Source organism: Colius striatus, chromosome 1, assembly GCF_028858725.1.
Source record: "Colius striatus isolate bColStr4 chromosome 1, bColStr4.1.hap1, whole genome shotgun sequence".
NCBI lineage: Eukaryota > Metazoa > Chordata > Aves > Coliiformes > Coliidae > Colius > Colius striatus.
This window is the reverse complement of record NC_084759.1, coordinates 60,937,320-60,961,399: the sequence shown is the minus strand read 5'-3', so window position 1 is coordinate 60,961,399 and position 24,080 is coordinate 60,937,320. Positions and strand designations below refer to the sequence as shown.

At 39.4% G+C, this 24,080-nt stretch overlaps 1 protein-coding gene across 5 annotated transcripts in view; it reads right to left on the bottom strand.

Annotated features, from left to right (window-relative positions):
* Positions 1 to 860: 860 nt before the first annotated feature.
* Positions 861 to 24,080, bottom strand: part of MCF2L (MCF.2 cell line derived transforming sequence like) — a 106,512-nt gene continuing 83,292 nt past the window's right edge. For 4 of the 5 annotated variants that reach the window (XM_061996900.1, XM_010201110.2, XM_061996916.1 and 1 more), the window contains 16 exons: positions 23,037 to 23,103; positions 18,821 to 18,936; positions 17,807 to 17,876; positions 16,530 to 16,622; positions 16,304 to 16,396; positions 14,838 to 14,963; positions 13,892 to 14,113; positions 12,684 to 12,776; positions 12,084 to 12,162; positions 11,882 to 11,948; positions 10,531 to 10,646; positions 4,234 to 4,361; positions 3,508 to 3,620; positions 3,286 to 3,389; positions 3,042 to 3,158; positions 861 to 2,922 (listed from right to left, as the gene is read on the bottom strand). In XM_061996900.1, coding sequence (XP_061852884.1) covers positions 3,067 to 3,158; positions 3,286 to 3,389; positions 3,508 to 3,620; positions 4,234 to 4,361; positions 10,531 to 10,646; positions 11,882 to 11,948; positions 12,084 to 12,162; positions 12,684 to 12,776; positions 13,892 to 14,113; positions 14,838 to 14,963; positions 16,304 to 16,396; positions 16,530 to 16,622; positions 17,807 to 17,876; positions 18,821 to 18,936; positions 23,037 to 23,103 — 1,579 coding nt within the window. In that variant the 3' untranslated portion in view covers positions 861 to 2,922; positions 3,042 to 3,066. Of the gene's footprint in view, positions 2,923 to 3,041; positions 3,159 to 3,285; positions 3,390 to 3,507; positions 3,621 to 4,233; positions 4,362 to 7,773; positions 7,849 to 8,201; positions 8,262 to 10,530; positions 10,647 to 11,881; positions 11,949 to 12,083; positions 12,163 to 12,683; positions 12,777 to 13,891; positions 14,114 to 14,837; positions 14,964 to 16,303; positions 16,397 to 16,529; positions 16,623 to 17,806; positions 17,877 to 18,820; positions 18,937 to 23,036; positions 23,104 to 24,080 lie in introns of all 5 variants that reach the window. The other variant, XM_061996932.1, reaches the window with a different exon arrangement.

The following is a 24,080-nucleotide window of genomic DNA, read 5'->3' as shown; positions in this document are numbered from 1 at the left end:
GATGAGTCCTTAGTGTTTGTAAGAGGAAACAAACATCCTTTAGTTTAAACATAAATCAATTGTTATTACTAGGTTTTTATACAGAAAATTCTTTACTTTCCACTAACGTAAATCTGGGCAGGAATTCAGCTGTTCTTTTGCCAAGTACAATGTGGCTCTGCTCAGAAAAGTAGGACTACTTACTACAGAGGTAGCTGTTATGTTAACAAGGGTAAATAAAGCAATCAAACCCCAACACCACCTTAGCTGGGTCGTGTAATTGCATGTGGCCACCAACTCAGCCCAAATGGCTCCTGTCAGTGTGGAATTCACCTCCTTCCATGGCATGATGGTCCTTAAGGCCATTGATCAAGTGAATGCACAAACACGTTTCTCCTCAGATGCTGCAAGGGTGAATGTGTTTCCACATTTCTCATGCAGCTGCAGCCAGACACAGCAGCTAAGACCACAGGAGCAAGAAGAGTGTGCATACAGGAGGAGGGAACCGTGGGATACACAGCTTTTTCCAGGAAAACTCAACAGCAATGGGCTGTCTTTCAAAGTAAGATGAGTTGGAGAAAGGGAATCAATCCAATTACCTTTAATAGAATGAGTTTCAGTTTTTATCCCCAGCCTGCAGACACATTCCAACTCCTCAGTGTGCCAGTAAGCAAGACAGGATTACAAAGGTAAAATGGTGTTTTTGCTGAGATGGTCCAGAATGAGTAGGCAAAGGATTTGTCCACATGGACCCTGAGAAGCATCTGCTAGACAGACCTGATTTTCTGTTCCAAATCCTTCAGTCTATCTCTGGTTTTATATGATAGTCATAAGAAGCCTTTAACATAGCTAGACAAAAAAAGACACAGAGCACATCTGTATAAAGGCATTCAGTAAGAAGTGCTGAAATTTATTCAAATTAATTACAGTAGAGACCTCTGACTTTGAACTTTTAATTCACAACAGCAGTAAAAAAGGGAAATGGTGAAATGGGTTGTATTAAAGTGCAATGACGTGGGGAAAACCATCGAAATAACACAAACAAGGCTGCAGTGAAAAGTGAAAGGACAGTCTCCTCCTGGCAATGACATCAATATATAAGTAAATTATGTTACAGATAATTTACAAAATAACTTACATAGACGAAGATAAGCTGAATCTCATGTTGCCATTCCATTGTTAAATATCAGACTAAATATTCCTGGTCAGCACAGTATTATATGGGATAAAAAAACAGATCAGAGGATTTCTGCATTGGAAAAGATGCCTGAAGTAAAACCCTGATCAGCCTTTATATTGCAGTATTGCAAGAAACCTAAGTATTTATGAATTGTAAAGTGACACATTCAGCAGCATGAAGACTATAAATACATCTTTTACATTGATACATTATATCTACACACATATACATATCTACACGCACATATATACACACACAAGCACATACATGCACATATGTATGCGCATACACATGCGTGTGCATATTTATGTTTCAGTTTGTACTGACTACAGAGTCAGCTGCATTTTGATTGCATCTGGAGCAGGGTTGCTTTTGAAACCCAAGAGTAAGATCATCCTTTGACCTATCTGTTGCATAAGTTTTCTAAGCTGCAGCCTCGAAAATATCAAATTCTGGCATAAAGATAGAACTTCAGGGCTCAGTTGTCAGAGGATCTGATGACTAACAGCAGCTCCCGTTGACATCATCTGCTGTGCTTAGTGCTCCTGAAAAATTATGCTCTTAATGTCCACGTTCTTTTTGAAGTAATACAGTACATGAATCAGTTAAAAACCTGTTTCCACATAGGTAAAAAACATTTGAGAGACGGATAGGAATTAATACAATATTCCATACATGCACATAGTTTTGGACTGTTTGTAAGGATGACATGCAAAGAATGTCCTGATTATAGAAATTTACAACGTTGGCTTACATCATACTTTGGAAAATGGCAAGTTTAGCATCACTTCTTTAAAAAAATTAAAGTACTTGTCTGTAGCATAAATCTGACTCTTCTGTAATACAGATTTATTTTCTCCTGTGCTCTCCTTTTATAGAAAAATTATGTCATTGTTTTCTTACTCTTGGAATAAATTTGCAACAAAGACTATTGACTAAAATTATGTCTGATTTCTATCCCTCATAGGTTTGTCTGAAGGAATGCTCTTGACCCAGAATGCAGCCACAGTAGTTTCCTCTGCCTCTAAATGCATGTTAATTGTGAGAGCTGAAGGTAACCGTGCCATTACCATTTATTAAGAAATGTTTTAGTGAATAAGAACATTTGAGTTTATTGTGCACCCCTGTGAGGAAAACAGACACTACTAAATTGTCAAGGTTATGTAAACACAGTGATCTTGGTAAAGAATTTGGTTGTGAGGCCAAAATACCTCAGAAAATAGGTATTCCATTGCACCATTGATTAAAAGGTTGGAAAGGATAAAAGAATAGGATTTTTTTATGCTGTTGTGGTCAGTGAATTGGCCAATGTCTGCCTCTGGGGAGAGGAATATCCTGGAGACCCAAGAGAAGAGAAAGGACTGGATCAAACCTCCTTCCTGGTTGCTCTAAGAGTCCCATTCACTGCACTGACTGAGGTTAAGACCTTGGAGACAGGGTTTCTTCAGGGAGGATAAATTGTAAACTTGTATTTACTTTCCTCATATGTATCCTGCACAGTGATTGCTCTGTAATTAGTTTGCACTGAGGATTTAGCACCCAACACATTTTGTTTGCTCACATTCATATTCTGGCTCTTACAAAATGACACAGTTCTGCAGAAATCTGATTGTGGATCAAGGGAGAAAATGTGTTTCATGCTAACAGCTCTGCAGCTTCAGATTTCAGAGCAGAAGCCTCTACAAGATCCTATTTCAAACTGTTTATTTTTTATTTACTATTTCACATTCCATGCACTTTTCATTGGGATCTTCTGGGAGAACCTGTAAAAAAAAATCACCACTGAAAATACTCAGGAGAGCTGGTAACACAGAACTGGTGGTTCTCTGTTGGGAGTCCCAACATCCAGAATTCTGCACAAAACGACAAACTCCAGATTTACCTTCCATTGAGGTGAATATTTAGTGTCAGCCCTTAATGTCCGAGAAGCTGGTGCTGCTGGCATTGCTATCACTGCAACTTGATGATGTGCTCAAAGTGCTGGAGGCAGTCCCTGATTCTGGGAAAGAGAAAAACAAAACAACAAACACACAAGAAAATATGATATGGTGGTTATCTTTCATCATTTTCTTTGATAACAGGAATCTTCAGGATGACAATCATCTCATTTAAAATAAATGGCCTACCAGAGCTGCTTAAAGATTGAGCCGATTTTGAATTGCCTATGAGCATCAGGAGATTGTTTGCTGGGATCCAACCTTCTCTACCAGTGCTCAGGTTCTTTACATACCTAAAACAAAACAAAAAAAAGTATAAGAAAAAGATCAGATTGCTTTAAGTTGATGCCTTTGAAAGTTTTGCCCTAAACATCTGCTTTCCAAACATGGTATAAGCACAGATCTGCGTACCAAAGTCCATCCTCTCCTTCACGAATCAGTTGAACTACATCTCCACTTTTCACTGTAAATTCTTCAGAAACTCCTTTCTCATAATCAGTCACAACTGTGTATTTACCAGGAGTCTAAATGCACACAGAGGAAAAATAGAAACAAATTATTTCTATGGAGTACTTTAAGGTACGTTGCAGCTTTTGTTATGAAGTTATAGTACTTTCCCTTCTTCTTTCTCATGCACACACAGGTGAAGATGGTGTAAATGTTTACATACTGAGCAGCAGTAAAACTTTGCTGTTCAGTTACATGCAAATTCAATTTCACAGCCTGCAAAATATTCAGTGAAATGTTCCCATTACAACAATTAATTTAAGTCTCTACAGAAAAAAAAACCCAAACAAACCAACAAAAAAAAACAGCGAAAGAAAAAAACCCACCAAATCCAAGCTGGCAAACTAGTGACATGATGCCTGTGTGGAAATTTGTTGAGCGTGCCATCACTTGTCTGCTGTACCACACGTGGCACAAGCAGGCACGGTCTGGCTGGTCTGCAGGTATATGAAGGCACAGACAGACCCTTTCCAAGGTACAAACACAAGAGTGACTTAAGAGAAAGGGCTATTTTCCATTGCCCTAGGAATTCTGCCCGGCTGAGGTTCTTTCCTTCCTCCAAGCTTCCAAAGCATTTCTGTACACTGTCACACACAACACATAGCTCAATAGGAAAGCATTTCTGGTTACCAGCTTCATCTCGCCTCCCCCTCCTCCTCCTTCTTCCTCCGCATCTGAGGAATTCAGTGGATCTTCAGCACTAGACCAGCCGTCATTTTCTTCAGATGCATCAAGAGAATGAGAGGTTTTAGCCCAACCTTGGGGAACAAATGGCCAACAGTTACCTCCACAGCAGTGAGCCACCGACTGGGAGAAATGTTCTTCCCACTGAAAAGCTCTTAAGTGCTCAACATAAACAGGACTAAAACTGAAGTTATTACAGCTACTGGGTAAAATTCACAGCTGGTGAAAGATGGTCTGTTTCCATCAGATTACGTGGAGCTGTGGCAATGCACAGCAGTGAATTTGGCCCTTTGGATTTATTGAGAGGAAAACAGACGTAAAGAATGCAAATTCCAATTAAAAAGTAGCCATTTCACCGTTATGCACAGATGAACGATGGACAGATAGTCTTTTTCTTGGAAGGAGGCAGAGGACAAGAATATACACTGTATGGGAAGAGGATGAACACATAGGGTTGTCACCCAAACCAACTTCACCAGCCTGCTGGAACAAAGGATGGATGTGAGCTGCCTCCTTCAAACTGTTGAGCACTTTGTCAGGAAATTCAACACCAGCACTCTACTTCATCTGGCAAGGCAGCTTATTATTTAAGGGTATTCATGCAGACACAAGGATACTTAATCACGCTTGACTTATCTTGGTGTTAAATCACTGCACCAAACAAACACCACAAGGACCATGTCCTGCCTGTCATTTATTGCCAAATGTTCCCTTTTCTCTCTCAGGGTGAAGCATTTCATTTACGTACGAAGCTGAATCACATCCAGAGTGCACAAAATCCTTTTCCAAATCAAACTACATTTGGCTTTACTAGTGGGATGCTTTTCACTGAGGTGAGCAGCTGCTAATAAATGTGTCGAGCTTATAACGAAAGAAAGTCACAAGAAAAGAGACAAATATTTCTAAGTAAGATTTTGGTTTGAGCCAAATGGTAAGAACAATGAAAGAAAGAACAAATCTCCCAATTTTTATGTAACTCTTAGTTGAGAAAGCACCAGCATTTTTTCTTGCCAATGCTTCTGAGGCATTTGGCACACGGCTGGTGTCATGACCAGTGAACAGACTAGTGTAATAGGAAGAAAAAACCCTGAGCATTGTCGGAGTAAAGCCAAAGCAATGTAAGAATCGTAGAATCAAATCACACCCAGAGCACACCAGAGTGGGACTTTTACCTCGCCTGCGCTGCTGGATGACCTGCACAAGGTGAGTAGTACTGACCCATTTGGCCCTGTCCAGGGTTAAGAATCAACTTCCATCTGTGAAGAAACTGAGTAATAAATTCCTGCTGTATTCCATGCAAATTTCCTTGGAAGCTCACATCTTCTAGTTGGCTCATGAGACACAGCTGAAACCCCTTCCATTGTTTCCAAGTTAAGAACAGTGCAACAAAAGAAAACTCTGTTTCTCCTAATTGTTCCAACTCTATTAGAAACAGAATTATCAAGTTGCACAAAAGAAAGTGAAATTACTCTAATTGCTCTGCCTGTAGCATCATATTCCCTAGCCTGCTCATCTAGCTCATTTTGGCTAACAGCTCTTGTTCCTCAGCCTCTTTCTTTTCATATACTGTGTTGATGTGCGTAAGAGCAGACTTGATCTTGCCATAGCAGCAGTACTCCTAACTCCTTACACAAGCTGGTACTCTGCTATTAACAAGTCTGTATAAAAGCTCACCTTATCCTGGTTGGGCAGGGAACTGGACACTATGGTCATACTCCTGTTAGCTAACTACAGGCACCAAAGTTATGCACACACTTCTGGTGTGCCTGTGTGTATTCTGCATGATGTCACTAAAGGAGAGCTCCCTACAAAGGCAGGAAAGGTAAGAAAATGGCAGAGAGTCTTGAGAAAAGACAAGGTTGTGAAGAAATGAGTTTAGATTTGGTGGTCCCAGGAAAACCACAAATTCATTAACCCCTTATATTCAGAAATGAGCCCACAGGTTTCTTCACAGAGCTAAGATCAATCTGCAAGATGGGATTCCGTCACTATATCATTCTCCCTGAGCTCACTGTGGTGTAAGTTGGAGCAATCTATCAGTGAAAGGCAATGAGTGCGAGCAACATGCTCTGCACTGGGGAGCTGTGACCATCACCTAGTGCAGCTTTGTCCCAAAATGCCTGGGGTCAACTCCTTGCTTAACCCTCTGAACTGGGCAAGAAGAAAAGAGACCAGAAGGTGCAAGACAGAAAGAGGAGTTACTAGATGTTTCAACGTTGATTTATTTGGTTCAGTGATTTCATAAAGTGAAAGGCTGCTGAACAGGAAAAGACTGTCCCAAGGACTCAACAGTTTTACTGGAAATTAGCAATGAGCATGGACCCTCCAGTGTTCCCTCTGGAAAAGCCAACAAACCTACCTTTTGCTTTCTGATAGCATGTTCAGGCCCTCAGGATTTCCATGATACTTACAGATATCATGAAATTTGACTGGTACTCACAGAAAATTAACCTTATAATTCCCACACCCACACTTGTGTAGTCCCAAGATGGACACTGCAGGCATCCAGCCTAGGACTACATACTGTCTACTACTTAGATAAGGTGAATGATGCTGCAGTTTCCCCAGCACAGCAGCTGAATCTGCACTGTTTCCACGTGTGGACAAAGCCAAAGGCTGTGGGAAGCTGGAGAGGATGATGGTAGGGCTTGAAACAGCTTCACCTGCAGAGTACTATTTCTTAAAAGAGACGGTGGTAGAGAGACAGAAAGAGAGGAACTGCTCTCCTTGTACTCTAGTTAATTATCCCCAGAGATTTGTACTCAAGCCCTCACCAACAGCCTTGCTGGTTAGAAATGGGTCATTTAACTGAAATACTTCTCTGTTCTTTGATTAGCTGAGGGTTGGGAGGACAGGAGGCAAATTTGTACAAGGAGCTCAGTTATATCATCTGGAATTCATAGGGTGGTAAAAATTGCCTACTGTCGCCCAAGAAAAGATGCAACAGGACTGTGACTACAGCAATAAATGCTGACCTAAAATGCAAACTCTACATGACAGTGATGATCCCCACTCTGATCACAGCACATGAGATTCAGATTATTTTTCTTAAACCTTTTAAAAAAAGTTAAATCCTCCCCACAAGAGGCAGTGACATGTGTCTGTCTCAGAGCAACAGAACATTCTGGTAATTCCACTGAACATCCAGCTCCTGCTTATTTCTTCAGCAGAAGATCCTTTTCCCACTGCCCTCTCCTAAAAACTATTTACCATAGTGGTTGGACTTGATCTTAATGGTCTTTTCCAACCAAAATAATTCTATGATATGCTACTTAATTTGATGCCAAGGTAAAACTTCAATCATTTGTGCTATCAAATGCAAAATATATATATACAGAAGCTGACAGACACACTTGGAAAAACTCAGATGATGTTAATACTGTGACACACAACAGCATCATACAGGTATCCTCAGAGGTCTGATGTAGCACATTACATGAGGGATGTTTAGCTATTTGTGGAGTACGAGATGTGGTATAACTATACCTCTTAAACCAAAAGGAGTTGGGTCACTCACTACTTCATGTCGTTTAGCTTTTTTGTCAGGACTGGTAGGAGAAGCTGCAGAAGGATGAATAGGCAAAAAACACAGAAGAGAGATATTGAAGAACTGGAAAAAAGAGAACAGGTGGATTGCATGCTAAATACCTTTGAGTTTACACTGGAAAACAAGTGGGTTTCTGTAATCACTCTAATTTTAGCTGTCATTGGTCAATTACAGCAGAAGGAATTAATTATTTACACGTAGTTGCTTGAAGATAAATTGACAAATTGATTTTACAGAAACAGATGAAAGTATATGGAAACCTCTCTAAACAAACTACACATCAATTGAATACAATTAATTTCAGTTTTAGACAAACATCACCAAATTAAACAATCACTTTTATAGAAATCTACTGCTACAGCAATACCTGGTCCTGTAAGAAGGATCATTGGCAATGTCTGGCTTTTAGCAGAAGGAGGTGGAGTTTCTGTCAAGGCAAGCACGGGATATTAGTGCTCACCTCATTAGCATTGGATATACAACTTTAAAGTCTGTCCAGAAAGAACTCAAAGGTAGTCAGGTTTTAAAGAGGCATTGTGAAAAGATGCTTGGGGAAAGGAAAAAAACCAACCCAATCATGCTCTTGAACAAGTGCCATCATCCTAATGCAATTCAGACTATTCAAAGACAGCTGTTCAAAGCAAGAAGTGAATGTACCAGTGCAATTACTTGGCAGGAGGAAGCAAGAAAGCTCTCAGGCTCCTATTGCCTGTTTCAGGAAAAAAATGTAAAGGCCATTTCTGGAAGCACAGAGAAATAATTTATTTTTGTATCCAGCAAAACACCATTGTCACGCACATTTTTCCCGTTGTCATCCTTTGAGAGTTCTGTTAGTAAGGATGCTAATATAGAAATACTCTAGAAAATCTTGATTTCTTTTTGCCAAGTACAAGTGCATTTGGGGCAGATCCACTGAAGCTAGAAGCAGGCCAGGTGACTGAATACAACTTCCTCCCACTAGCTTTTCTATAGGAATTAGGCTCTATAAACTCCTTCCTTGGCCCTGACAGTAAAAGTGGAGGAATTGGAAACCGCACTTCTCTTGCATCCCCAACAGCTCTGCTTTTCCCAGCTGCATCTCCCCCTCCCACGCTGGACACAGTTTCTCTTGAAATCTCTCTTTCAGGGTCTGTGACTCAGGAACCTAGCTTGAACTTCGGAGAACAAGATAGTGCCTACACTGAAAACCTGTTACACTACACACACACACACAAAGTGATGCTTCAGTTACAGCCTTAAACAGAAAACAGTCTAGCTTTTTGGTTTTAAAAATTTATCTTTCTGACTTTTGAGGTTAGTAAAGCTCTGCAGTGTAAAAAGTTTTTTTGACAGTACAGAGCATTCTGAGGTAGAGTAACTGTTATCTACAAAGGAAGAGAGAGACACAGGAAGACAGCGGAGAAGGCCGTGAAAAGATCAAGGCAAAAAATTGTTTGCAGTCCTGCCAGGGAATCTGTATGTTCAGATGAACAGAGGACTGGAATATCTCTCTTACGAGGAAAGGCTGGAAGTTCTGGGGCTGTTTAGCCTGGAGAAGAGGAGACTGAGGGGGAACCTCATCAACACTTAAAAGTACCTAAAGGGTGGATGTCAGGAGGATAGGGCAACACGTTTTTCTGTAGTGTCCAGTGACAGAGCTAGAGGTAATGGACATGAGCTGGAACACAAAAAGTTCCACTTAAACATAAGGAAAAACTATTTTCCTGTTCAGGTGAGGGAGCCCTGGCACAGGCTGCCCAGGTGTGGAGTCTGCTTCTCTGCTGGTCTTCAAAACATGCCTGGACACGTTCCTGTGTGATCTGATCCAGGTGAATCTGCTTTAGTAGGGAGTTGGACTAAATGATTTCTAGAAGTCCTTTTCAACCCCTACCATTCTATGATGATTCTATGATTGTATGATGATTCTATGATTCTATGACAATGGACAATTGAAAGTCCAGGTACAATAAAGAATAGAGGAGTGGTCAGTTGTTCTCACTGTGCAGGTGCTTCTACTCTCACTGGTTCAGTACATGAACTCCATGACGAGAACCAAAATTCAAGAGAGAAAAACACCAAACAACCCACACAAACAAAACCATACATTAACAAAATTCTTCAGAACAAGTAATACAGAGAAATTTATCCATGGGAAGAGAACTCTGAAAAGCTGGGCAGCTCTGAGAGAAGACCTACTGTGGCCTCAGGCCTCCTAACACATAGATCTCACCTCCCTTTGGCTACCCTTCATTTGAGGGGGCTTAAGGCCTGTTCACACTACACAGTGGAATGCAGAAACCCCAAGCTAAGGGCAGATGGGCCTGGCAGGCCTGGGCAGTGTGGGGAGCACTTCTGGGGGAGATTTGCCTCAGGGCTGAAAGCAGCAAAGCCCTGTTGGGTTCAGGTCTGATGCTGCTTTCTTTCCTGTGAGGGTGAGGGAGCCCTGGCACAGGAAGGGAGGGTGTGGAGTCCCCCCTTCTCTGGAGGTTTCCAAACCCATCTGGACACATTCTTGTGTGACCTGATCTAGGTGAACCTGCTTTAGCGGGGGAGTTGGACTGGATGATCTCTAGAGGTCCCTTCCATCCCCTACTATTCTATGATTCTAGAATTTCCTTGTACTACAGTGGCTACTCAGCTGGTGGATCTGCCTGTGCATCTGCAGTGCAGGCGTGCTCTTAGCAATTAAAGATAACAATATATACATACAAACTCACCTTTGCCTTTCTCTGGGTACTTGGGTGCTGCTGTGGTTCCATAACCTTCTAGACTTGCAAGATCAACTTTTCTCTCCTCCATTTTTTTGGTGTTTCTAATATGGTTGCGTGAAGGACTGTTTTTTAGAAGAAAATTAAGACATAAAATCAATCTCCAGTAAATCTGGGCCTGAACTTTTGGTTACAGACTACCTTTTACAAACAGATACATAGGCTGAAAATCATTTATTAGCTATCACTCAGATCATAGCTTCTGGGACTGAAAAAGTCACTGGTGATTGTGCATTTGAAAATTTTAAGTACACACAGAGGAGAAAAGGACCACAGTCACACGTACTATGGTAGTGGGAGTTACTGAAATGACAGCTCAAGACAACTTCAACTTGCTCTCAACTACAGGCACACATTCTGTGCTGACAGTTTCCTCATGAACATACTAAGGGAAAAAAAACCAGGGAAAAGAAAGGAATAAACTCTGTCCCTCGGAAGCTCTTAACACAGAAATAGATGAAGGATGATCAAAGAATATAGCTTGGTCCTTGTGAGTGGATTGCCATCACATCTGCAATTGGGAATGGAATGGAGAAAGACATCCCACAAATACTATACATCTGGGAAATTCTCTGCAAGTGATAAGTAGACACAAAAAAGACATGGCAGAGAGCTACTGATACACACTCAAGCACAAGCCATGTAGAAATGACTGAAGATATGAGCACATGGGCCTACAGGTGTATAAACACAGCATTAACAAGAAGAATGAGTAGCAAAGGACTAAAAAGTGGTGTTAGAGAAGAACAGAAGAGCAAGGGAGCAGAATAATATACAGGTTGGTAGGGTAAAGGAGAAAAATAGGAAAAGAAAAGGAGGAATCAACACATCACTTAGTTTAAAAAAAATAAATAAAGAAATTGAAAGAGAAGAACAAGGGACAGAGGTAAGATAATGCTCTGAAAAAGATACAAAGGCAAATAACATGACATTGGAAAAGGAAGAAAAAAATAAACCAGGTGAAGGAAAAGAACAGAGAAGGAAGGAAAAAGCTGCTCCACGTAACTATCTGAGGTGTAAAGTATGTAATTAGCTGTTCAACAGAGCCATAATACCACCAGGATTTTGACTGGTACAGAAAGGGACTTTCTACCAACTGCCAAAACTCATGCCACTGCTGCTCAGTTTGGGTTCTGGAGATGTGTAACCCCGAGCTTTGTGCCTTTAGAGGAGGAAGAGATGTAAAAATATCCCAAAATGTAAGGGGCTGTTATTAAGGGGCAGGAGCAATGTACTGCAAACTTGATGTATTGGCATAATTACAAGACAGTCAAGCTGATTTCACAACAAACATACTTACCTTGTACAAGATGATGCTGGTAGAGGTAAACTCTGTGTTTGTTCTAGTGTCCTGTGCTGACTAGCTTCTGTAATGGAGGAAAGAAAAAAACCTATTACACTGATTTGTTTTGTGCTGTTCATTTCTATAGTCCTATACAGGGCAGGTTTTGAAGTCCAAAGACCTAAGAGGTTAAAAAATATATATACAGTAAATATTTTACCTCTGCATGCTTGCAGTTGACTCGTCAGCACTTTTCTTATCTCATTTACCCAGGTAGCTTTTACTTCAGGGGTTGGTGCCTATCCAAAAAGAAATAGTATAAGGCATGGAGCGTAGGATACTTATTACATAAAAAGCTGCATGGTAAAGCAGAGCCTCAGAGGAACCCTTCAAGAGGGACAGACAGAGTTTCTGAGTCTGTCTGTGAGCAGAAACTATTTGTGACAACTGCAACACACAGAGGCAGAGTCTGTGTTCGTGTGCTACAGTCAAACCATGGCTCCCAAGCCATCCACTACTCCAGCAAGACTGACAGAAACAGTGTATATAGGATATTCTCCATGCATATCACAAAACTCATTATTTTTCTTCCCAGAAGACTCTGCAACTGAAACATATTATGAAACTACCTTATGAATTAATCTCCTGGTGGTGGTTTGGAGGTTTTTTTCCTTTATTTTTTTTTCCTTTTTGCTTTTTTCCCCCCTTTTTCTCATCACTGCCTATTAGCGATAGAGGAACAAACCTCCAGAGCTTCTTAGGGTTCAACTTCCCCTTCAATTTTTCTGTCTTTTCTTTAATGTAATGGCATGTTATTTACCTGTATAATGTAAACTTCTTCCCTTGCATTATACCAGATTTCAAATTTTTTTGCATCACCTTTGACGTTCTCTGTTATTCCAACTGCTGCCATCTGGAATCAAAAAGAAGAGAAGCTGACCTACCACATTGCAATTACAGTAACAAAGGAAGCAGGAGGCTATTGGTATTCTTTGGTACCCTACTTCTGAAAAGGAAAACCACATTTGACTTCTAGATCAGTGTAAAGAATATCTAATAACATATGATCTGCACAATGAACATAAAAGATTTAGTGGTTTGTATCAGTTTGACTACCTTGGAGGGAAGAAAGGTTTAGGCATAATAAATTGGGACTGACTGACAAAGTATCTCTTAAAATGCAGTCCACCAAATTCCACATGTATTTTTATAGAATCATAGAACGGTAGGGGTTGGAAAGGACCTTTAGACATCATCTAGTCCAACCCCCCTGCAGAAGCAGGTTCACCTAGATCAGGTCACATAGGAACATGTCCAGGCGGGTCTTGAAGACCTCCAAGGAAGGAGACTCCACACCCTCCCTGGGCAGCCTGTGCCAGGGCTCCCTCACCTCAACAGTGAAATAGTTTTTTCTTATGTTTAAATTGAACTTTTTGTGTTCCAGCTTCATCCCATTACCCCTTGTCCTGTTGGTAGATGCCACAGAAAAAAGGGATGTCCCAACCTCCTGACACCTACCCTTTAGATATTTGTAAATGTTAATAAGATCCCCCTTCAATTTCCTCTTCTCCAGACTAAACAGCCCCAGTTCCCACAGCCTTTCCTCATAAGGAAGATGCTCCAGTCCCCTGACCATTTGGTGGCCCTGTGCTGGACTCTCTCCAGAAGTTCTCTGTCCCTCTTGAGCTGAGGAGCCCAGAACTGGACACAGGACTCCAGATGAGGACTCACCAGGGCAGAGTAGAGGGGGAGGAGAATCTCCCTTGACCTGCTGGCTACACTCTGCCCTGCTCTACATTTTCTATGTGACTAATATAACTGCCATTCAGCTAAACTAGAATGGTTTGGATTGTCTCAGACTAATTTCCCACCCACCATCTCTCTCTAAAAGGCAGCAACACCGGGTAACACAGACCTGCAGCACCAGTTGGGTCTGCCTGAAAGGTCAAAGCTCCCCACATAAAAATTTTAACACAGCTTCACAGACATAAAACTAGACTGTCCTTGCTGGACTGCTCAGTGTCTTACATTTAAGGAGTGCTTGTAGCTATAAGAAGGTGCTTTCTCATATCCCTCCCCATTTTCCTCTCGCTTTTTACAGAACAGCACTGCTTTCTCATGGAGGAAGAGGTGGCGCTGCATTGGCTTGAAGCGTGCCAAATCTTTCACCTTCGAGTGACCCTTTTTATGATCAGTCCAGACATTGAAAGATCCCTGCATTAAGAGTTTGCCTAGCTCATTCAGGTTTCCCTGGAAGAAAAAAAGAGCAAGTGTTATTTATAACTACAAAGAGATAACATCAGACTAAAATGCACACATCTTTACAAGTTCTCTTGTTCCAATTCTCTCGTTCTCTCTCTCACATTAGTGTTTATATTTGGTTTGGATATGTGATAAAAATAAAGTCAGTGTTGGATTTTTACACATAATTTTCTCTCCCCAACACTGATCAGGCAAGATTTTACAGCCAAGAGTACCAGGAGTAGAGATACAGACATCTACACATAGAGGGAGAGGCAGGCAAAAAACATGTATTTGGTGATTTGTCTGTTTGCATCTTTTTGTTTCCAAAGCTGCTTATTTTGTGGAGATTTTTGTTGGTTTTGTTTTTTTTTTTTAACCTGGAAGTTTTGAGTGTAGTTTTACACATAGATATAAAAACTTAATAGTGACTCTTTTGGCAGCAGCCTACACTAGAATCTTCACTATGATTTTCAGTTTCTAACTCAGTGTCAAGTAGATGAAAGGAAAAAAAAGACTTGGACAGACAGAGCAAAATATTATTCACACCAGGAAAACTTCAGAAGAGTATAGAGAGATTCAGTTTGCATTATTTTCAGTACACTGTTCAGTTTAAAAGTACTTTTTGTACAACATTCTTCTCATTACTAGCACACAGTATAGGCTGTGCTGTACATATATGTAAGAAAAAAATGAAAATAAATCAATAAGTAATAAAAATACTGTTACTCACATCGTAGCCTGTAATGGCTATCTGGTGCATAGAATCATTAACTGCTTTGAGAATACCCAGTATAGAAGTTAATGCCTCCTGAAGATCTTCAGCACCTTCACAGTTCTTACTGTACTTCAGCATTTCCTGAGTAGGGAAATGACAACATTCTTAGCTTTGGAAACAACAAGTAGGAACGTTCAGATTTTAACACTGAATGTGGGCTAAGTTTTTAAAGTCATTCAGTAAAGTTTTATGCCATATAATCTAGTGAGTTAAATGCTGGCTGGAACACAGAAGACTCTAAAGTTTTACTCCTCCTCTCTGCTGATAAGTAGCCAAATACCTTTCATTCATCTGGAAGTTTTGTAAACTCCATCTAAGAATTTTACAACACTACACTTGCCAACATGTTTGTCATCACAATTGCTAAAAAAACCCCAAACAGCCCAGAAACAAAAACAAAGAAAGGACTTCAAAATATTTGTTACTTTTCAGAAGTGAACAAATGTAAAAACATAAGCTAATTTCATTTATTATTTGAATTACAGTGAGGCTCGGAATGCCAGTAATAGACTCAAACTTACTGCACTAATTCCTGTCTACACAATTAAAAAGACATCCCTTTTCCAAAGGGTTTCTTGCTGAAGTTGCAATTCCAATTTGGTGCAGATAAACACAGCTGCAAGTCCCCTCAGACTTCATAGAATAAGAATAAACATTTATTCATGGACTGCAGGCAGTAAAAGATGCTTTAACTCAAACGCCTTTCTAATACTCATCTCTTTACACAAGCTTAAAGTAATTAATTCTTTAAAAGCTGTTAACTTCAGCTCAGTTTTAACTCAAGATTAAAAACAAATTGCCTTGGATCAAATTTAAGCTACTGTTAAATACAAGTATTGAAATGGGTGTCTATGTGGGAAACATTTCTTACTCTCAACATGGCAAAACCTTATACATTAGTTAAAAAAAATTACAACAGTATATTGCTCTCATTTTGCTCTGTCAGTATAACATGTTTCAGTGAATCACAAGAAGCATCCTTCATAGAAACAACATGCACTGTTCTCAATCAAGAGTGCATTTCCTAGAACACAGCAAGGCAAATTCCTGCAACGTGCACAAAATGGCTACAACCGAAGAGTAACAGGTACTTCAGATACTCTCTTATCTTTGTGGCCAAATTTTCTTGGTCCTTCTGTTTCCCCCAATCAACTTTTAATTCTTCTCTTCAGCAGAAATATAAGGGCAAAACCAGTTACAAAAGGTATCTCTGAGTCACATTTGCCTGTTCACTAGTAGATTTTTGGCTGAAAGAGGAAAGAGCTGAGTAGAAAGGCGATAGATTGGTATTTGTTTTGATTTACACATCTGTCTGCTAACTTTTAGATTTGTCTCCATCAGACTGAGAGAAGCAGCATTTAAAAAAAAAAACAACAAATGCACAAAATGTACTTTAGCATTACAGTTTGAGTAACACATACCTTTAGCAATAACTGATATTTGGTTATTCTTTGAACAGGTTTCAGCAAGTATGAGTCCAAACTGAGCTTGTGATCAAGTTTCCTTTGACATTCCTGTAATCAGGTTTAGATTTCATTAGGATCCTGATCAAACATTTTTGTTATTTGTTCTTGAAATGATTAAATCAACAAAACACCCCTCCCAATCCCCAACCCCTAATTATTACAGAGTCTCAAGCAAACATACCTGAAAGAATACAGAATCTGAAAACTGCCTCCATAGACTTTCAGATCGAGGTTTATTTTGACAGTATTTTTCATAAATCTGGAAATCTTCCATCTGAAATTAGACAGGCAAATAAAAAGTTAATGAATTCTTCTGACTTTAATAGGCAAAGTTCCTAAGAATTGCTTTCATAATTAATGACTAGGAAAAAACCACAACAAAATGCAATTCCTTGAGGCATCTTAAGCGAAAAACAGTTGTTCAAAATAACTGATTTTGTAATGGCTACTAATTTTGTACTTGGAACATCAGACTATAATGTTCCTGTTAATTTTTGCTTCAGCTGAGTGTTAAGTATATTGTGAAAAATGTGTATTATATTTTAAAATACATTTCTTTTACAATATGAAAAATACTTCTATGAATGCCCAAACATGAGTCCCTCTGTGCAAGATTTTTGAAAGTCTTTGTCCTTTTGTCTTTATACATTGTCATATTATAAATGTGTTTTTCACTGGGGGTTGCATTAAGATAGACCAAGCAGTTTTTTGCTCTTTATCACTTCAGCAACTAAACAGCATGACTTCAGTACTTGATGAGAGGAAAAGGAAATAAGGTGATTGAAAATGTCACAGTAAGTCCAGATACAAAAGAAAGACTAGGTAAGGAAATCAGCAGGCACAGAAGTACTTCTGTCTCCCAGTTTCAGGAAGCAGTATCTCCATGGATGTACCCAGTAAATAGGAGGGGAAGAGATGGCTCCTGCCGGGAGTTTTAGTGCTTCAATAAGTAGCAACAACGGGAAATTTATTTTCATAAAAAGATTCTTCTTTAGTCTTTAATATTTTACAGATGAAATGCACAATTTAATAAATCCCACAATAAAAAGTTTGATTTTGTCATAGCTTCCTGTTTTCAAACTATTTTGTACTTATTCTGTTGAGCTGTACTCTTTAAAGAAAACAGAAAAGAATTCAAACACAAAAAAATCCAGATGAGAAATCCAACCAAGTAAAACAATAATTTATAGTGATGTGAAATGAAGCAGTTCATGACTCCTCTTCATGTTTTCCCAACTGTCACTTTAATAAAGCACCTTTCTTTCAACAAGGTAGCAAGCTCTTTCTAACAAAACTAATTATCCCACACAGCGGAATACATCTCTCAACTCTCAATTAACATCTACATTCTCAATCTATTCCCTGTTTGAGACAAAGAGGATGTGGTGGCAATTACTCTCATACATTGTAGCCCTAGAGAGGCTTATGAATGAAATGCCAGCAAAAGGTGACACATACCTGATCCAGAAAGCACCGTCCTACTAGTTCTGGGTATTCTACGTAGTTTTCTAGTTCTCTCAAAAATATTCTACGAGACAGAAGATTTTCTTAGAACACATTAAAAAGTTGTACTTAATGTTCACATTCTTGCAATTTTTTTTCTTAACTTTTAGAAAAAGGGTTTAAATTCTGTACCACAAGCTCAACAACACTCTTCTATATCACATACTTAAACGGCAAATGAAAACATTCTGACCAACTTCTTTTAGCTTACTGTTGCTACAACTGAAATCAAATATGACATTGAGGAGAGAAGGGGGATTTCGTTTCTCTGCCTTATGTACTGAGCAGTAGGATTTGTACAGTTTTGAGTTTGTGTTTTCCTTCTAAAATCTATCAAATGTCAGAAAACAAATGAATCGAATCCCACCTCCCTTAATCAAAAAACAACCCTCTAAAGAAAAAAAGAAAAATCAGTGGCAAACTCTCAGTCTAGTTTTGCCTGAGTAAGAAACAACTATTTAATATGTTTAACTTCTCCTGAAAATACTTCTCTTTTCTACCAATTTAAATATTATCCTGTGAAGAAATACCTCTCTAGCAGCAAGGATTCAAACCTCAGAGAAAGGTCACTCAAGCATAAAATTAACCAGCCTGAACCATATATAAGAGCTGAGAGTTTGTGGTTTAGAATAATAATTTACTTTCCACAATAAACTTAAATTAAAAAAAATTAAAAGAAAACCAAACAAACCTTGCTTTAACTTTTTTTATAATCAAACCCAAATACCTTTCTTCAGGAGGAAGACAATAATGCAAAATTTTACCTGTGTACTGTAAACATTTTAATAAAGTTTCACACAGATTTACTTGTCTGTCATAGATATTTTTCATATCTTTCATGCAATATGAATTTTGACATGATGGAAAATGGGACTCCATAAAGATCTTGTAGTAATTCAAATCAGATTCAAAAACAGAGTAAAGAATCCCATGCAAATGCTATTTTTAGATCTGCATGCAAATCCTCACCTGTTGTGGAAGTGATAAATTTCTTCCATATTCCCAAACAAGATATCCTTCTTATTTTGGAGTTCTGGTGAAATGAGGTGAGCCATTAAGGGGTTATCCATCTCCGCAGCATAACCCTGCAATACAGGAGGAGGACACACTGATTATGTCCCTTTACTTGTAGTACTTCTCTCCGACAAGGCAGCCGGCCTGCAGGCTGACAGATCACAAAGGGAAAACTCAGTATTAATCATGAATAAAGTATACAAATTGTGGTTTTCCATCTATCCAGTACGACACATCTACAGTCTTTAGAAAGACACTTGAATAATTACAGCCATTTCAGTTATGCAAGGATGAAACAAAGTCTGCAATTATATCCACCAAGCAAAGGCTAAGCATTCCTATATTGCTTACAAATTGTAGTTGGTACTACTTCTATCAAGACTTTACACATCTGGGTTTAGAGGTACAATTCCTGCAGACACACAAAACTTCGTGCTAGTCTTAGCTATTAGTATGAAGGAACAAGCTGCCTGTAGATATTTCTGCAGGTAACAGAAACCAATACATTCTATCTTTAAGACATTTTCATTAGCTTCGGTACCTAAAGTCCTAACGTTGACATCTTCCATTTGTCATATAAGGCCATATTCTCTTGTGTTTATCTAGCACAGGTAAGGAAAAGAGAGCACACAGGTGGCCTCAACCAGAAAAACTACAAGAATGTTCAAGTACTTGTACTGTAAACAGGCTTCTTAATGTCAATGGATTTCTTAGTGTGCAGGTACTGAAGGAAGATGATGCGACCTACTTTAGATTTGAATTAGATTTCACTCTCTCATTTTTGTTTCAATCATTGGCTGTTTTACTTAAACACAATTGTCATGGCCAAGGCGATCACTGCATTAGTGACATTGTTTAGAATAAACGGCACTGCTGCCATTCAGTGGGTTCTCCACCAGCTTGAGAGTTGGGCAGAGAGGAACCTCATGAGGTTCAACAAGGACAAGTGCAGAGTCCTGCATCTGGGAAGGAACAACCCCATGCACCAGTACAGGCTGGGACTGACCTGCTGGAGAGCAGCTCTGCAGAGATGGACCTGGGAGTCCTGGTTGATAATAAACTGAACATGAGTCAGCAATGTGCCCTCGTGGCCAAGAAGGCCAATGGCATCCTGGGATGCATCAAGAACAGTGTGGCCAGCAAGTTAAGGGAGGTTCTGCTCCCCCTCTACTCTGCCCTGGTGAGGCCTCATCTGGAGTCCTGTGTCCAGTTCTGGGCTCCCCACCTCAAAAGGGACAGGGCAGTGCTGGAGAGAGTCCAGCACAGGGCCACCAAGATGATCAGGGGACTGAAACATATTCCTTCTGGGAAACGCTGCGGTAGTCTAGAGAAGAGGAGATTGAGGGGGGATCTTATTAACATTTACAAATATCTAAAGGGTGGGTGTCAGGAGGTTGGGGCATCCCTTTTTTCTGTTGTATCTAGCAACAGGACAAGGGGTAATGGGATGAAGCTGGAACACAAAAAGTTCCATTTGAACATAAGAAAAAACTATTTCACTGTTCAGGTGAGGGAGCCCTGGCACAGGCTGCCCAGGGAGGGTGTGGAGTCTCCTTCCTTGGAGGTCTTCAAGACCCACCTGGACATGTTCCTATGCGACCTGATCTAGGTGACCCTGCTTCTGCAGGGGGGTTGGACTAGATGATCTCTAAAGGTCCCTTCCAACCCTACTATTCTGTGATTCTCTGATAAGCAAAAGTGTACTGACAACTACGACTTTCAATTTCAAAGTGATGTCCAAGCTACAACAAGTAGGAGAACTAGCTGGTAAAGTCAGTTAGCCTGAAGAATTAAAGTATCTGGATAGAAGAGTTTTTTTTTTTTTTAATAATAATAAGAAACATTCTTTTAAAATCTGAGGAAAAGATGCTGGAGCTCACAGATAGCTAACCATTTGCCCCCCTCCCACACCTCTCCCTCAAACAGGAAAAGGCAGAGTCTGAATGAGACGGAGAAAAAAACCCCAAGCAACTGAAATACCATGTGATACAGTCTTAAAAAGATAAAAATCATTTATGTACAATGGAGCTAAAAAAATAACAGAGAAAGAAAAACTGCAGCCACCACACGGTTTAGACGCAGTGAAGAGATGTATGAAGAGAATGATTCATTTCCACTTGAAAGTAAAGATGATGCTGAATATAAAAGCAAAGCCAGCACTTGCATAAAGAAGTGGTACCTAACACTGCTGAGGTGAAAACAAACCTGACAGAGCTCAGTACTTTGGAATATTGAAAGAAAAAAAAAGGCGTGAACTCCATTCATTGACAAAAAGCTTTTGACAGTTTTTCTTTTACTTCAGACTGACACAATACTTAAAAAAAAAATAATATACAAAACCTTTCATGTTTTACCACCTATGCAGCATTTGTGTTTCAAGAAGGGAGAGGGAAAGTCTCTCCATGCAGCCACAGGGATTATTGATCTTACTTTTAGTACATATAAGGCTTTGCTTAGTCTTTCATTTGAAAGACGTTCTAAAAGCATCAAAGTAAATGGAAAAAGGGGTCAAATACAATGCCTAAAAGTAGACCAGAGCAGCATTTTTCCCCAGTAAAATTTGCTGGATTTCATGGATTGAAGTGGGATGACCATGGTTGTTAAGGAAAGGAAAACCATCAAGCTCAGATAATAGCAGCTACAGCAGTTTCCCAATAATCTGCCTTGGGCGCTACCTTGCTTTTTTCTATTGGAATCCTTGGCAGAAAGAAAATACGTGGTAATTAAATATGACATAAGAAAGGGTGATACTGTCAGCTGATACTGCTTATTTTACAGGAAATTACTGATTATTTTACAGGAAAAAATAGGAAGATTAATAGAATAAAAGAAATGAAGGATTTGGAAGAATCGCCAGAGTTACAGTTTTATAACTAGAATTACTCAAAAGCTGGCAGACTGCCATTGAACCATACCTCAACAATTATCTGATCCAGAATTACTCTTGGCATTCCCAATCATCCAAGTTCAAGAGAGATGAATCCCAAACTGCAAGGAGGCACAGAGAAGTGTGCCTGGCATAGCCAAGAGTACTGGAGAGCCTATCACACTGGCAGAAAAAACAAAGCAGCTTGGCCTAGCAAGACAAGGGTTGTATTATATGCAAAACAAGAGTAGTACCTTCTGCAACAACTCTCCAGAAGCAGCAGTAAGGACCCCAAATCCTCCAACAAGTCAAGTCTTGATTTTAATGACAGAGAATAAAGTGATCTTTGACTTATCACACAGAGGCAACCATCCTACTGTCATCAATACTTCCTAGCACTGAAACCAAATCCAAGATGTAAATGGTATGGGAAGCTGATCACAAACCAGGCAAAAGCAAGACTGGAGTTTAAAACTCTCATACAGTACTCTCACTTGAAGGTATGTGCTCAGAAATTACCACTTCCAGTCTATAACTTAGGATAGCTCCTATTTCAGAACTTAATATTGTCATGGACAGCAAGAATACCACTTGGTTAAATTCCAAGTCATCCTGATTAAAATACTGCAACCTCAGTTACTGGCAACTTCATCATCTACAGTTGAATTGGGCTACAGCAAAATGACACATCCATGTCTGAAGACTTAACAAACTTGAAGAACAACACAGACTAGTGCAGCGTATTTCTACAAGCAATTCCAGAGTATTGCAATTGTGCCTCCACAAGCGTGGACTAAAAGGAACATCTTTGATTCCTTTATGATTTTGAATGAAGATATTATAACAAGGCACCCTCTTCCCAAGGTTGTACTCCAGACATTTGGAAGATTTGCAAACAGGGATGCAAGGAAAACATTTTCTCCTCTGACACAAGATTCTCCTGATGCAGATTGACATTCCCATGTGACCCACAAACTTCCTGAAAGTTGATCCAAGACTCTGGAATGAACTTTTGCAGAAATGAATGACTGTTACAAATCCCTATGCTATGTTCCATCTAGTTAGGGTATATCTGATTTTCTTCCCTCTTTGGTTTCCTAATACAAAGTCCCTGTTACATGAATATTTCTAGGGGAAAAAAAGGCACATTCCTGCCTCTGTGAAAAGATAAGAGAGATGAAATCAACACTGCTTGATGGGATAAGCAGAAGTATTACAGTGGTAAGAAAAGCATAAGAGCATCCATGAAACAGAAGAGATAGATAAATAGATTCACTGATAGTCATAGTGAAATTTAATGTTTACCTCAAGAACGCAGAGAAGTTCTTCCACATATGCTCGTTCTGTCTCAATAAGTTCATTAATCACATGCCTACAGACAAAGAATGACACTTAAGGCAGGTCCATTCACTTCAGCAAAGCAATGAGGCAACGTTACTTTATGTATATGCTTCTACCTTACTTTAGCCAATAAAGGAACAATTCCCAGGTAATGGACAATATGACGTTTCATGGATATTTCTGTCAACAGTTTATACCTCTTTATTGAGAAGCATGGATTTTAAAAACATTTTAAAATTTAAAGGAATTTTTTAAACAGGAAAAAGGAAAATCTGGCATTTTAAGTGCTCTAGTAACTCAATTGAAGCAGTGAAGCATTTTACCACCGTACATACAAAATCTGGTTATACTGTGTTTGCAGATATTACAGGAGCCAGAATTAGAGCTGCATAGGATTATCAAATATAGACTTAAAGTTATGCCAGTAATTTTAAATTAGAGGCATTTAGGGCACACTTTAAATATCACAGTGCTGCTTTAAGCTTAATTTCCCTAATGGTCAAGGAGGCATGCTTCCCCCAACCCCCTCCCTGCTTGTGTTTTTGGATGATTTAACATATGGTTATAGAGGTGAAAAGCCAGAAGTATCCAGTTTACAGGTAGAAGTGCAAGCTCTGCTATATGTATTGCAGTTGGTACAAAGTTATTTTTTTAATCTAAGCTATATTGTCTAGTTTTTACAGAAGAAAGTGACTTTTCGTAACATTCATCAAAACAAGGACTAAAAAGAGTTTTATAAAAAGATAGTCTTCTGAACTGAGACCAAAACCTCCAAGAGAAGGTAAAGAAGCTTATTTGTCAAAACTATGTTACCTCTGAAATTAGATATGTAGTTATCCTGACATAACATCACCTTGCTGCAGCAAAGATAGAGTCTGGTAATATATAAACCATAAATAACGCTGCAGACAGACTGAAGTATCTTCCACTGTGTACAGAGCACAATCAATGCACTTCAAAAAGTACTGAGGCTTAATATGGAGAAGCATATTTGTCTTATCAAATCCT